The sequence below is a fragment of the Tupaia chinensis genome, unplaced genomic scaffold, assembly GCF_000334495.1.
Source record: "Tupaia chinensis unplaced genomic scaffold, TupChi_1.0 Scaffold000256_1, whole genome shotgun sequence".
Lineage (NCBI taxonomy): Eukaryota > Metazoa > Chordata > Mammalia > Scandentia > Tupaiidae > Tupaia > Tupaia belangeri.
Genome location: NW_006159736.1, coordinates 2,178,856 through 2,195,546, shown reverse-complemented (window position 1 = coordinate 2,195,546; position 16,691 = coordinate 2,178,856). Strand labels below are relative to the sequence as shown.

Genomic DNA, 16,691 nt, shown 5'->3' with positions numbered 1-16,691 from the left:
TTATTGCTAAAAGTACTAGAACAGAGAAGTAGCTAGTATTAGCTAGCTTCCTCTTATATCAGGTTAAATCTAAGATCTCTTCAAACTTTAACATTTGTTGATTCACAAGGACTGAAAATAACACAGGTGGGCTACTTCATCCCCTTCAGGGAAAATACAACCACAGGAAATGGTTTTAAGCTGTGATCCACGGGATTTAGAGTAGAGACTAAAGAGTCATCTCAGACAAAGATGGTTGTTAAGAGCCAAACGGAAGTCCAGAAGAAGCTATGGCTGTATCTTTGAAAATATGGAAATTTGGGAACCAGCAGTTAGCGTAATGGCTATGTCGCTGGACTCCCATGTAGTCGACCGCGGTTCGCATCCCGGACCCAGTGGCTTAAAACTCACGCCGGGCACGTGTGCGTGCATGCCCAAGATCCCGAGAGGAGAATGGAGGAGAAGGGATTGCGGCGTGATCATCCCCCCTGGGGGGTGATTTCTCACTTTCTGGCTCTCTGTCTCTTTCTCTGTCTGTCTGGTGAGCGCACACACCCTATAGTGAAAACCTCTCAAAAAAAAAAAAAAAAGAAAATATGGAAATTTATACCTATCTTCCCAGAACAATTTAAGGACCATCATGGTGAGATATAAAAATAATAAACTAGACCAGGGTGGACAGGTGGCATGGTGGTTAAGGGTGCTGGATTCTCAAATGGCTGACTATGATTCAAGTCCCAGACCTGGCAACTTGCTTTCTTTCTTTCTTTCTTTCTCTCTCTCTCTCTCTCACCCCCACCTCTCTCACTTACCCTCTCTCTCTAGTCAAATTAAAATAAATTAATTAATTAAGCTAAATAAAATAATTTTTTAACAAAAAATAAATAATAACTGGACCATCCTTAAGGTACTTTTTACTCAGTGCTTTGATCCACAGTTGTCCATGAAAAGCTTGAAAATGTAAGTCACTAGCCAAATATTTTCTTTAAGTTTTCTTTGCTTGGAGCTTAAAGAATTTAATAAGTTTTCTGTTTGTTTGTTTGTTTGTTTGTTTTAAGACAACGGGTGATCCTGAGTATAAGAAAGACACAAAAAGAATGGCAATAAGCCAACCCATGGCATGGTAGTTAAGGCAGATGGATCCCACATGGCAGACTGCTCAGTTTGAGTCCTAGACACACCAGGCACATGTGAGAGTGTGCTCAAAATCCCAAAAGGAATGAGAAGTAGAGGAAAGGTATTGCAGCATGACCATTACCCTTGGGAGGTGCCTTTTCACTCTCTCTCCTTCTTCTCTTCCTCCCCCAACCAGTACATGTACAAAATTAAAAAAAAAAAAAAAAAAAAAAAAAAAGCCAAGAAGTTTTGTTGTAGACAAAATGTTGACCTACAAGAGAGAGGTGGGGGTGGGGGGAGTAGAACCAAGAGTTACAAAGACATGCTTATTTTATTCCAAGCAAAATATGTGAATCCCTTCACAAAGTTAATCTTGTCTTCGTAAGTCATTTGAGAGATTAAACACAATATTTGCACTGTTCGATCTGGAGACTGGTTCAAACCAACGGCATTGCTGGACCTCAGGCTGCCTGTGGTTATAGGCCCTAACAGCTGGGACCCAACGCTCATCCTCTGCCCCTTCCCCACGTTACCTTTGGACTCTCAGAACTTTAGTGTTTTGAATAGCATGCTGCAATTTTTTCTTTGCTCCTGTGGTGAAGCTTATTAGCTCAGTTGGAGGCTCACCACTCCTTAGAAATAGGGAGGACTTTGGGTCACCCAGGACTAGTGTCAACAGTGCATGATACTGGTGAGCAAGAGGGAGACAGACCAGAAGAGAAATCGCCAATTTTCTAATCCTGCACACCTTTGAACACTCAGAGATACTTCGAATAAGTTAGGAAGGAACATATAGATCACCAGATGACTAGGAACAATCACAGAGGCTCAAGAAATATGAAATGCCACTCTCTCAAGGGAAATCATTAAGCCCACATCACCCACAGTCAATACAACTGACATCGTGGACATGTAAGATAAGCATGTCAGAATATTTGTAGTGACCAAACTAACTGAGATGGAAGAGGAAAGAGACAATGAGCTCCAGGAGATGAGAAAGTCCTTTCATGATTTGAAAGAAGAAATAGATACCTTAAAAAAGAACCAGATGGAACTTCTAGGGTTGAAGAATGTGATACAGGAAATCAAAACCTTCCTCGAAAGTATTAAAAGTAGATTAGATCAGGCAGAAGATCGAATCTCAAATGTAGAAAACAAAACATCTGACCTAGAACAAGTATCAAGAAGATAGAGAAAACAACCAAGAAAAATGAGGATAATATACAAGGAATACTGGATACCATCAAGTGCCCCAACATCCAGATAACTGGTATCCCAGAACAGGAAGAAAATAATAAGGGCATTGATCATTTATTCCATGAAATTCTGGAAAAAAATTTTCAAAACCTAGAGAGGGATTCAAATATCCAGATCCAAGAAATACATAGGACCCCAAATAGAATCAACTCAAGAAGATCCTTTCCAAGGCATATCATAGCCAGATTGGCAAAAACAACAGACAAAGAAAAGATACTAAAGTTGGCAAGAGGAAAATGTCAAGTTACTTACAAAGGTCACCCTATCAGACTAACATTAAACCTCTCAGTAGAAACAATGCAGGCAAGGAAAGAATGGGGAAATATAGCCAAAGTGTTGAATGAAAAATATTTTAAACCAAGAATACTATACCCAGCAAGATTATCTTTCATATGGGAAAAAAAGATAAAAACATTCTCGGATAAACAAAATCTGAAAGAATTTACCAACTCCAGACCAGCTCTTTAAGAGGTTCTGAAGGGAGTGCTATATCAGGAAAACTAAAAAGTCAGACAGACAGTTATAAGAAGACAAAAAGCAACCAAGAAAATGGCTCACTTAATGATAGGAACAGGTCCAGAAATATTGAAAATAACATTGAATGTCAATGGATTAAATTCTCCAGTTAAGAGACACAGACTGGCCAAATGGATATAAAAACAGAAACCCTCTATCTGTTGCCTACAAGAAACTCACCTTATGGATAAAAACATACATAGACTAGAAGCGAAGGGCTGGAAAAAGATACTCCATGCAAATGGAAATTAAAAAAGGGCTGGAGTTGCGATATTGATTTCAGACAAAATAGGCTTCAAGACAAAGACTGTAAGAAGAGACAAAGGGCATTACATAATAGTAAATGGGGTAATCCACAGCAAAAAGACATAACCCTTATAAATATCTATGTACCCAACTCAGGAACACTTAAATATGTGGAGGAAAGACTGCTGTAGCTAAAAAGAGAGATAGGGAGCGACACTATAATTGTTGGGGATCTCAACATCCCATTATTTCCTTTAGACAGACCTTCTAGGCAAAAAATAGAGAGATACAAGACCTAAATGATACTATAAATCAAATGGGCTTGATAGGTATCTATAGAACATTCCACCCTAAGACCACAAAATATACATTTTTCTCACCCCAGCATAAAACCTTTTCAAAGGTTATCCATGTGATAGGACACAAATCAAGCCTTTACAGATTCAAAGTCATAGAAACTATATCCAGCATCTTCTCTGACCATAAAGGAATTAAACTCAAGATTAATTTCGAGGGAACCAGCAGTTGGCATAATGGCTATGTCGCTGGACTCCCACGTGGTCGACCGTGGTTCGCATCCCGGACCCGGTGGCTTAAAACTCACGCCGGGCGCGTGTGCGTGCGTGCCCAAGATCCCGAGAGGAGAATGGAGGAGAAGGGATTGCGGCATGACCATCCCCCCTGGCGGGGTGATTTCTCACTTTCTATCTCTATGTCTCTCTCTGTCTATCTGGCGAGCGCACGCGCCCTATAGCAAAAACCTCTCAAGAAAAAAAAAAAAAAGAAACCACCTCGAAAATACACAAACACATAGAAACTGAACAACCTACTTCTGAATGACTTCTTAATTACTGAAGTCTGAAATAAAAAAAAAAAATTATGGAAACAAATGATAATGAGTACACAAGTTTCCATAATCTCTGGGACATGGCAAAAGCAGTCGTAAGAGGGAAATTCATACCAATTAGTGCACATAAGAAAAGAATGGAAAGGTGGCAAATAGATAACCTAACATTATTCCTCAAGGAATTGGGGTGAAAAAGACACACAAACAAAAAATGGCAGGTGAAAGAAATAATAAAGGTTCAAGCAGAAATAAATGAAATAGAAAATAAATGAACCATAGAGAAAATGAATAAAAGCAAAAGCTTGTTCTTCAGAAAGATTAACAAGATCAACACACCATTGGCTAGACCGATAAAGAAGAAGAAAGAAGGAAACCCGATAAATCAAATACGTGATGAAACAAGCAACATTGCAACAGACATAATAGAAACACAAAATATTATCAGAGGATACTATGACCAACTACATGCCAACAAACAAGAGAACTTGGAGGAGATGAACAAATTCTTGGGTGCATATAATCTACCAAGATTGAAACAGGAGGACATAGAAAACCTGAATAGACCCATAATAAGCCAGGAGATTGCATCAGTAATAAATAACCTCCCAACAAAGAAAAGCCCAGGTTCAGATTTCTTCACTTCTGAATTTCTCAAAACTTTTAAGGAAGAGTTAATCCCTATCCTACTCAAATTATTTCTAAAGATTCAAAAGGAAGAAAACTTTCCAAATTCATTTCCATCATCCTCATTCCCAAAACAGATAAGGACATGACAAAAAAGGAAAACTAGAGACCAATATCGTTGATAAATAGAGATGTAAAAATTTTCAACAAGATACTCGCAAATCATATCCAACAACATATGACAAAGATTATTCATCGCAACCAGGGAGGCTTTATTCCAGGGATGCAAAGGTGGTTCAACATACACATAAATATTATAAAATTTAATTATATTATAAATATTATACACCATATTAACAGAAAGAAATATAAAAACTATATGATCATTTCAATTGATGCAAAGAAAGCATTTGATAAAATACAACATCCTTTCGTGATTAAGACTCTCAGTAAGATTGGTATAGAAGGGTCATTTCTCAACACAATAAAAGCCATCTATGAAAAACCTACAGCTAACATTATACTGAATGGGGAAAAGCTAAAAGTGCTTCCACTAAAAACTGGTACTAGGCAAGGCTGCCCACTCTCTCCACTGCTTTTTAATAGAGTGCTGGAAGTCTTAGCTAAGGCAATCAGAGATGAGAACAATATAAAAAGCATTCATATAGGCAAAGAAAAGTTGAAAATATCTTTATTCACAGATGGCATGATGGTATACTTAGAAAACTCAAAGGTTTCCATGAAAAAACTTCTCAAAGTAATAAGTAAATGGAGTAAAGTGGCAGGATACAAATCAACATTCAAAAATTTATAGCATTTCTATATACGAACAACAAGTTGAACGAAGTAAAGTTCAAGAAAGGAATCCCTTTTACCATAGCTATGAAATGTATAAGATACTTAAAGATAAACCTAAGGAAGTCAAAGACCTTTACAAAGAAAACTATGAAAATCTTTTTTTAAAAATTGATAAGGACATAAAAAAGTAAAAGGACATCCCATGTTCCTGGATTGGAAAAATTAACATAATCAAAATGGAAATTCTACCCAAATTAATCTACATATTTAATGCAATTTCAATAAAAATACCAGAGATATTCTTCACAGATCTAGAAAAGACAATCATAGAATTTGTCTGAAATCAAAGAAGACTTCATATTGCCAAAGCAATCCTGTGCAAGAAGAGTGGAGTGAGAGACATATCACTCCCTGATCCCAAGATATACTATAAAACTGTGGTAATCAAAACAGCATGGTATTGACACAAAAACAGACATGTGGACCAATGGAATAGAATAGAGACCCCAGAAATAAACCCCAAAGCTTACAGCCAACTGAATTTTGACAAAGGATACCAGTCAATCCATTGGGAAAAGGAAAACCGCTTTAGTAAATGGTGCTGGAAAAACTGGGTATCCACCTGCAGAAAGATGAAACTGAAAACCCATTTTTGACCATTAACAAAAGTCAACTCAAAATGGATCAAAGATCTGAACCTACGACCTCAAACTATAAAAGTATTGGTGGTAAATACTGGGGAAACTCTGGGAGACATTGGAGTAGGCAAAGACTTCTTAAATAGGACTCCCAAAGCACAGGCAATAATCCTCAAAATAGACAAGTGGGATTATATCAGACTATGAAGTTTCTGCACAGCAAAGGACACAATAACAAGTGTGAATCAAAAGCCCTCAGAATGGAATAATATTTTTGTAAAATATGCCCCGGACAAGGGACTGATAACCAGAATACACAGGGAACTCAAGCGCCTTATGTGAAAAAAAATTAATTACCCCAATTAAAAGATGGGAAAATGAGCTGAACAAAAATCTGTCTAAGGAAGATATACAAACAGTCAAAAAGCATATGAGGAAATGCTCGACATCCCTCATCATAAGGGAGATGCAGATAAAAACCACAATGAGATACCACCTAACCCCTGTCAGAATGGCAAAGATTAAGAATATAAAAAGTGATAAGTGTTGGCGGGGATGTGGTGAAAAGGGAACCCTCCTACACTGTTGGTGGGAAAGTAAACTAGTTCAACCACTGTGGAGAACAATATGGAGGTTCCTCAAAGATCTACAAATAGAACTACCATGTGATCCAGCAATCCCACTTCTGGGTATCTATCCAAAGGACAGGAGAATGCTCGGTTCGAAAAGCACTTGCACATCAATGTTTATTGCAGCATTATTCACGATCGCTAAGACAAGGAACCAACCCAGATGCCCACAAACTGATGAATAGATTGAAAAAGTTGTCACATTTACTCTGTGGAGAACTGCTCAGTCATAAAAAAAAGACCCTGGCATTTGATAGAAAGTGGTCAGATACAGAGGATCTATTGCTGAGTAAAGCAAGCCAGGCTATGAAAGAAAGATATTGTATGTATTCACTTAATATATACCGACTATGCACTCTTATGGTAGAGATAGAAATATTGGAGGGCATAAAAGCAGTGAAAATAGTTAGCGATGATGAAGATGATGTGGAACGGGGTGGGAGAACAGTATGGAGAAGGAAAGCAAGAGAACAAATAGAGGCATGACATTAGCGAGGCACAGAAATGGTTTACTACTTGTTGATGATGATGTGTATAGTATTCTCAACTGGACTGGTCTGAGAAGTATTTAATGTTGGGTAGTCTTTTTACAAGCAAAGTGATAAATAGTGATTGAGTGTTTAAAAAATAATTGGAATAATAATAATAATCTGGGAAAAATAATAAAAAGCTATTTGATGACGATGATGGGGATTTTAATGTCTTTGTAAGGACTGATATGCATGGCATTCCTTCTGGGAAAAAAATGTAATACACTGTAAAGTTATATGTGATTTGATGTAATATAAACAAGATTATGATAACAAAAAATTAAATTAATTTTTAAAAATTTGCACTGTTTGTTCAACTTATTCCATCTTCTTTACATGCTTCTGTGCACCAATTATTCCTGTTAATACAAAATTTATAATAAATTGGGCCTGCAGGTGACACTGTGAGTAAGGTGCTGGACACCCACATGGCCAACCACAGTTTGAGTCCTGGTCCCAGTAACTTGAAAATCATGGCAGATACATGTGCATGCATGCTCCAAATCCCAAAAGGGAACTGGAAGAGGGGGAACTGCAGCATGATCGTTCCCCTGGCAGGTGATTTCTCATTTTCCTTCTCAGTGTCTCTCTCTGGTGAGCACACATGCCCTATGGCAAAAACCTCAACAACAACAACAAAAAGTTGTAATAAATGAACCCCTTTGGCCCACTATTGTGGCATAGTGATCACAGTGCCCTGCAGTGCTGGAAGTCACACAGCCTACTAAAGCTGACCTGAAAATACTCCAGGCATGCACATGGGCACCCAGTATCCTGAGGAGCTAGAGAGGGGAAAGAGAATCACGGAATGATGAAACCCTGTTGAGGACACTTCTCTCTCTTGCATGTGTGTGGTCTCTAACATTAAAAATAAATGAAACAAATGAAATCTTTTATTAAGATTCCATGGAGGACGTAAAAAAGAAGGTATAGCAATGAATAGCAAAGACTCAATAAATCGAAAGGGTGTCATTCAGTAAATTTTCTTCAGGCAGTTAGCAAAAGAAATTTTACTTTATTAAATCAGTATATCATCGAGAATTCCAAGGAGGAAAAGAGAACAAATATTTCCTTTAAGAGTTTTGTACGTGCCAACTAATTAGCCAAAGGAAGGTATGAATTGTATAGTAAAACCTTCCACAGAAGGGGAAATGTCCTTAGGTTATGCAAATAAAGTTGCCTGGTCCTACATATTTGAAAAGGAAAGGGAAAGGGAAGACCATTTAATAAGCTAAGCAGGAAGGGAACAAAGAAACACCCTGCTTTATTTTCAATCTCATAAGAATGTGTGCTTAAGTCTTTTCTAAACTACAGCAAGCTTTCCACTATGAAAATAGTCTAAAATCTTACTAATATTATTTCTTTAATTAAAACTATGCAATGTTCCAAAATATCCTGTGGTAATAAAATATAAGTTGCAATCCAAAAAGCCGGAAAAAATTCCCGAAACTCAAAATTGGAAACCAACAACAGAAGGAAAACAAGGGAGCGGTCAAGTAGCCGTCCAGGAGGGGAGTATGTAAAGAAGGCAAAGAGTACTAGACATGCCTGGGGAATCCTTTCCCACTGCTTTTTCTAGTCTCTACCTGTGTGACCTTTTCTTAAGAAGGCTGTCCTTAAGTGAAAGTCAGGAATCCCAGGCTCACCTCTCCCTAAGGCAGATATACTTGGGAGGAAAGAGATAGAAGTTATAAAGGAACCTCAGTCGTCGTCCCAAACTCTTAACACTGGAAGACCCCAAGTCTCAGTCATTAACTCTCTTCTTTTTTCTTTCAATAGTCCCTTCCTAAATAAACTTTTAGAAAATAAAAAAGGGGCCAGAGGTGAGATAGCAGTAAAGCAACTGGACCTACATGAGAAGGTCCCTGATTCATGTCCCAAGGCCTCCTTCTGCATACCAAACACACATGCATGTGCCCATGGTCTGAGCTAGCTGTGGAGAGGAGTGGATCATAACATGAACATTCTGTGAGGCCTATGCCTCTCCTCTCTCCATCTCTCTCTCTCTCTCTCTCTCTCTCTCTCTCTCTCACACACACACACACACACATATACACATATAATTTCAAAATATAAAAAAAATTAAATTCCAGGGTCATACCATTCAGTCCCGCATACTTAATAACATCTATGTGCTAATGATGCCTCAATCCAAACCTCCTCCTTCCTCTGTGTTTACCATTTCAGAAAACAAGACTGCTCAAACAGTTAAGGCCTATCTGTCCTTAAATTCCTGAGTAAAATTGTCAGGCTCAATAATCCAGTAGGTTGCTTGTGATGAGAGCCTAGAAGTAACAGGACAGGAGCTCACAGACAATGCTTTTCCAGCAGAGGGAGCAAACTACTGCTAGCAATGACCAGGGAGCACTAGCCATTTGTAATCAGATATTCTTTTAGCTCAGTGTGACAGTCTCGGAGACAGGGAAATGTAGGTAGTCGTGGTGTAGTGGAACGTGACAGAAATGGAGTCAGTGTGCTTGATTATTTTCTACTGCTCTAAAATTTTTATTTCCCAGTACTCCAGCCCTTAAGCCCAAATACATAAATATTCCCTATGAGAGTCCTTACACATTAACAAGTTCATCAGAATGGGCATTAAGCAAAAAGACTTTTGTTATTTCCTGTCACAGAAAAAGGTGGCCAATAAAATGCATGGAAAAATGAGGTGTGAGCTTATTAATGCCATTTTTAAAAATATTTTGATTGATATAATAGATTTTAAAAAATTGATTGGACTAATACACAGTGTACTCATGCTGGGAAAATCAGTTTTGTATGCTGTAAAGATGTGCACAGTGATTGAATGTTAAAAAAAAAAGAAAATAGGAGGGAAAAAACCACAAAGATCTCATTGGCATCTACCATCTACGCAAGTAGGAAAACAGACTTGAAGTGATTAAAATACTCAAGAGGGTTGCACTAGAAATGTAATCATTTGGAATTCTCCATTCTCTACTCTAACTGCTCAAGTTAAAGATGCCTGGGTTTAAATGTAGCTCCATTTTCTACCAGTCGTGTGACCTTGACAAGTATCCTCCTTCTGAAAGCAAGCACTTACCCCAGAGAACTGCTGGGAAGATGAAATGAGAGTAAAAGAAAAACAGGGAAAATTACAGAGAACACCCACATACTGCCAATGCAGTAAGCACACAATAAATGTAAGACTCTTGTTCTAATGATGACAATGTTTAAAAATTCTAGATATCAGAAACAATGTTTTGTAATGTCAAATACTAAAGAACAAAGGGAGAGCTAATTATCTTTGCCACTCTAAGGTGGTAAAGAAAAAAAAATTGCAAAACATCCTAGTAACATGTCTTACTATATAGCATAAATCCCAAGACATATATAGGAAGAAAATCAGGATAAATATTTAGCTTACTCATCTGATTTTTCAAAGGAGAGAAAATTTTTATATATATTAATTATATATATAGTTATATGTATATAAATCATATATATATAAAATTAATAAAGTTTATGTTAGTATAAAGTATATCCCCATTACAAATTCTTACTGGCACATTTGAGCACAAGTTATGAATCCAGAAAAAATAAATAGGTTAAAGCAGCCAAAGATACTAGGGTATAATGCATAATGCATTGTATGTGACACTTTTCAAGAGGCTAGCCCTACTGAAAGTTGGCTGAAATGGATTGTCACATTTTCAGTCTTTCTTATTCGTGGGCCTATCTCTCATGCAGACTGCCACTAGCAATGTCTGGAGTGCTTTATATAAAGTCATCCAAAGAATCCTGAATCACGACAGCCGACTTGTATTCCATCTCCAAGCCATAAAAGAATTGTTTTCATAGCAACATGTGGTAGCACTGATTTTCTCCAAATGTGCAAGTTAGAAAAGGCACAGACTTTGAGTATGTATTAACATACTCACCAGCAGGCACTGCTGACTGTAACAAACCAAATCAAGAGGAGGAAACAGGGAGCGGCAGATGGTGTGGCGGTTAAGGCAATGAATCCCACTTGGCCAAACCCACAGTTCAAGACCTGGACACACTGGCTTGACAAACACACATGTTATGTGTGCATGTAAGCCCAAAATCCTAAGAGGAGAATGGAGGAGAAGGAATTGTGAGGGGCAATGAGAGTTCGCTCTCTCTCTCTCTCTCTCTCTCTCTCTCTCTCTCTCTCTCTCTTGTTCCAGTGAGCACACTTGCCTTATGGCAAAAATCTTAAAAAAGAGAGAGAGAAGAAGAGGAAAATGAACCTCAGGTCAAGTCCACATATGACATAAAAACAGGGAAGTATCAGCAAAGGCCATAAGGTTCCAGAAAACTGAACACAAATCATGTAAGACAAAGAGCCCATGGCCTCTCACTGCAGTGAAATGGAGGAAGTGAGCTTTATTTTATATCCTTCCCAGAATATTTTGTTGCCCCAAGCAACTGAGAAGCCCTGCTCATATTTCCCACCATCTTTTTCCAAGTAAACCTTCAGGAGAAAAGGGAGAGGTCATGATTCTCCATCAGTAATTACAACCAGATGCCCGTGGTGAAGGCACTGGATTCCCATATGACCAGTAAAGGTTCGAGTCCCAGACCCAGCAGCTTGAAAATCAGGCTGGGCGTGTGTGTGTGTGTGTGTGTGTGTGTGTGTGTGTGTCTGAAAGGAGACTGGAGGGAAAAGGACTGCCATGTGGCCATGCCCCTTGGAGAGTGATTTCTTACTTTCCCCTTCTCTTTGGAAAGCATGCACATCCTATGACAAAAACCTAAACACACACACGCACACACACATACACACAATTAGTATTGACTAATTCTTCAATGAAGTAATTATCCCATAACTGTCCTATCTGAGAGATGAGGGATCCCTTTCTGTTCTCTGAATTCTTACAGTTCTTGCTACTTGTACCACTTATTTCATGAACTATATTCCATGAGTAAATAAAATTCATTAATTTATTCAATAAAATACATTCAGATACGAGATGCCAAGAGATAGTCTAGACCACAGAATATGTCCCACAGAGAACTCACAGTCTATGGAAGGAAAGAAAAAGAAATATCGTTAATTGCTTATTAGCTAGATCACTATGAGATCTCTTTCCCTGTGTCAGCTCAGTTCATCCTCACAGTCTGAGCTGTCTATTGTTATTATCACTTTATAATAAGGAAACTGAGTCTCAGAGGGTTGAAACAACTTGGCAAAGTTTACCAGTATGTTTCTTATTCTCCATAGCCTTGTTCCCCCACTTTTTTTTGCTAGAAGTTGTGTGGGCTCAGCAGAGAGACAAAGAGATAGAGAGATAAAGAGAAGAAAGCACCCCCCTCCCATAGGAAATGGTCACTTCACTATTCTTCTCTTCCATTTCTCCTTTCAGAATTTTGGACACACACGTACATGTCCCTGGCATGTTTCTCAGGCCAACAGGTCTGCAAAGTGAACCATATCATCCACCATGTAAGATCCTGCTGCCTTAATCGCCAGGCCATGGAGCCAGCCTCTGAACCTCTTTTAAATTCCCCACCCATCTCTGCCTTGTGCAGTCCCTGGGAGGCAGATCTCTATGACCTGCACCACATAAGCTCCTTTGCCCTCTGGGTTCCAGTTAGACTCAGTCAATGGGAGACACCAGCAGGTGCTAAGAGGGCAGTATATTCACTCCTTTCTACCCTCTTTTTTCACTGGATTCTGGCAGTGGTTGTATCCCTCAGCCACAACTCCTATGGAACAGTTTTCCATGGCCCCCACTCTTCCTATCAGGACCCAGGAAGAAGTACCTTACCTCACCCACACTGCTGTTAATAGACTCTTCATTACACTCTCTTCAGTTAAATCGTCTTAACGTGCCAACTGTTTCCTATAGATACACTGAGCATGATTTGAACCCATGTGTGTCCCAGTGCAGAGGCCTCCTTTTTTACTGGGATAACTGCTATGTTAGAAGTTTATATGTAGTGCTGATGATCAAACAAAGGGTACCTCTCTCACAGGAAGGACCAGAAACAACTTCACTGAAGTCATCTGAGCATGAGTCAGTCTTAAAAGGTGAATCGGAGTTCACCAGGCCAACAGTGAGGACAGTATTCAAGAACACAGCGGAGAGAAGCTTCAAAGTCACAAAGGCTTGAAGAATATGTCTTAATAACCAAGGCAGTTATGCTGAGGGCTCATGAGAGGATAATAGTGGTTGACAGCTTTTAAACTTTGATAATAATTATTTACTTCTTTGAGCTACATGGGGAGCGTAGAAGCAAAGATTTTAGCTAGATTCTGAGTAAAATAATCAACTCACCTATTCCCCACCATCAACTGATCCCTATCCAGGACGATGTAGTATAATACTAATACGATCCCTTTAAAATCTAACTCTTTCCTGGGAACAGCAGTTAGCGTAATGGCTATGTCGCTGGACTCCCATGTAGTCGACCGTGGTTTGCGTCCTGGACCCGGTGCCTTAAAACTCACACCGGGCGCATGTGCGTGCGTGCCCAAGATCCCAAGAGGAGAATGGAGGGGAAAGGATTGCGGCGTGGCCATCCCCCCTGGGGGGTGATTTCTTGCTTTCTGTCTCTCTCTGTCTTTCTGGCAAGCGCATGCGCCCTATAGCAAAAACCTCTCAAAAAAAAAAAAAAATCTAGTTCTTTCCTAATCCATCCAGTCTCACCAATTTCATTTCAAGCTGTTTACTGAGTCCGCCAGACCATCTCATGCCTCTGCTTTGGTAGATGTCCTTCTCTGGGACACCAACTTCCACTTTCCACTTGATAAACCCCTTATCTTTCAGGACTTGGCACAAGTATCTGCTTCTCTGGGATCCACAAAGATCCCTTTGCCCTGTGCCTAGCTCTACAACAGTACTCCCACCCACGGAGCATGCACTATATTTATTAATTTGCATGAATTGTGGTCAACTCACCCATAAGCCTCTGAAGACCAGGAAAGTAAGAAAGTGTAGAGGTAGGTGCTTGAGCTCTGGAGACAGGCTACCTAGTCCAAATCCTAGATATTGTCCCAAACTACCAGGTAACCCTAGGCAAGTTATTCACCCTCTCTGGGCCTTATTCATAAAATGGAAACAATAATAACATCTCTGTCCTAGGATTGTTCAGTGATGACACAGAATAATGCCTGTTACACACTAGCCCTCAACAACTGTTAGTCACTAATCTATATCTGCACGTGCCTTATTTCCTGTATAAAAAGCATGTTTATTAAATGAATAAATGTTCCTATTTCATATTTCTCTGTATAAATACAAATTCTACTTAGCCTTTGTTTTATTAAATTATGACGAAAAGACTCTCATCTCTAAATATGTACTTATTTTGCAACTGGTAAACAAGATAAACAAGATCTTTGCTGTAAAGGAATACATTAGCTTCTTGCCATTGTTGTTGGCCTAGTTGCTGAGTCAAGCATTCTCCTGGCCTTCTAACATCCTCCACGTGTGCCTATCACACAGCTACCCTACAGAGGGCAGTTCTGTTTAAATAACTTACCAAGACTTGTTATCAAATAAAATCTTGGTGCCCCCCTACATTGGCACGAGAAACAACAATGGACTCCCCGCAATACAGAATAAACTGGAGTGAAACTTTCTTTTAATGCTAAAACAATATAAAATTATCGCAAACATAAAATACTTTCTTGAAGTTTTAAAATGGCATTTTCTGAGCCCCTAATCCTTAACTATCACAGCCTTGGCAAAAGTTCATGGGCCAGAATCCCAACCAGGGGAAAAAAAAATTCAGACCACAGACAACAATGTGCTCAGTGAGAAGTGAGAAGGTGGTGGAGAAAGCCAACTCCCCAATGGGCTGCAAATCTCCCAAGAAAGGTAGCACTGAAGCCAACAGAGACACAGGGCACTGTTATGCAGGGTCAACACAGGCCAACCCGTAGCGTGGTGATTAAGGCCGTTGCCTCCCACATGGCCAGTCGCATGGTTCAACGGCTTGAGAAACACCAGTGCATGTGTGGTGTGTGTGTGTATGTCCAAAAATCCTGAGACAAGAATGAACAAGAAGGGATAATAGAGTGACCATGCCCCATGGGGGTACTTTCTAACTTTCACTCACTCTCTAGAGAGTGTGAGTGTCCTCTGGCAGAAAAATTAAAATAAAATAAAAAAGAAAAGGACAATGCTGCTGCCTTAGGACAACATAAAGGCCACAGCTGTGAAGGCCCTTACAGAGTCATCCCGGGCTGGCTGCAGAGAGAAGCTCAGACCTCATCAGTTCAAGAGCTTCTTGGAAAGGTTCAGCTCCCCCCTGGGACTCCAGCCCCACCTTCTCTCCACCACTTCTCCTATCCTGACACTGGCTTTGTGGTTGACCTCTTTGCCAACACTGATCTTGTCATTACCACATCTCAGCTCACTGAATCTATGGTCCCTAGACCCCTAGTCCCAGTGGGGCTGGGAATTTCCCAACTTTATATCGGTCTGCCTAACAGTGACTGAAAACTATCTGCCTTCACACCTATGAAGCCACACTCTTTGCAGAACTCAGGTAAATACACTGCTCCTCATTGGAGATAGCAATAAGATAATTAATTAGTTAAAGAGAATGACCATACAATTTGACAGTGTATTTAATATTTTTATAAAAGATGATACTCTACTTACAGGCCTTCTGGTTGATGCTCCTTGAACAGAGTGATAAAATTCTGGCTGGACTCGGCTATTTTTCTTGATCCTTCGTTTCCTCACTGAAGTTTCTTGCTCACTCTGATGGTGAACTTCCACCACGGGCTTTGCTTCTTCCAGACGGGCAGCTGCAGCCACTGCGGCACGCCTTCTAATGTGCCGAGGGCTTGCTCTGAATCCCTGCAGCAGGAAACACAACCAAATAAATCCAGATTTGTATTGGATTAGTTCGGAAGTTCTCTGGAGCTAGTTACACAAACAGCTCCAAAAGTCATCATGCTCAGTGAGATTGTTTACATCCCTCAGTGAGCATGAAGAGGGAAGCTCGTATGCAAGCCAACATTATCCACAAGTGTTCTAAAAAGCACCTCAGTGTTTCAGGATCCAAAGAGATTGTACATTAAGAAATGTTTTTGATCCAATACTTAAATTCGAAAAAAAGAAAAGGAAACAAAAAAAGAAAGAAAACAGGTAGGTGACCATATTACTATACTTATGTTAAGCACACTGTGAGTAAAGAATGCTACTTGAGGGGGTGGGAAAAAAAAGGAATGCTATTTCCACTTAGGCATGAAAGAAGGTACATGGAGCAGGGTATAGTGCCATTCTCCCTTCCTGAAAAAAGACTCTAAGAGACCAGCAGATGGCGTAATGGTGACATTGCTGGACTCCCATATTTCGACCACAGTTTGAGTCCCAGACCCAGCCGCTTTAAACTCACGCCAGGCATGTGTGCATGCATGCTCAAGATCCCAAGAAGAGAATGGAGGAGAAGGGATCGTGGCATGGTCATGCCCCCGGGGGATGATTTCTCATTCTCTCTGTCTCTCTCACTCTCTCCAGCAAGCGCATGTACCCTATAGCAAAAAATATCTCTCCAAATTTTTTTAAAAAAA

At 39.6% G+C, this 16,691-nt stretch overlaps 1 protein-coding gene across 1 annotated transcript in view; it reads right to left on the bottom strand.

Moving 5' to 3' along the window:
- The window catches only part of DST (dystonin), a 576,919-nt gene that overhangs the window by 488,454 nt on the left and 71,774 nt on the right, over positions 1–16,691 (bottom strand). The window contains exon 3 of the mRNA XM_014588047.2: positions 15,775–15,975. Coding sequence (XP_014443533.1) covers positions 15,775–15,975 — 201 coding nt within the window. The remainder of the gene's footprint in view (positions 1–15,774; positions 15,976–16,691) is intronic.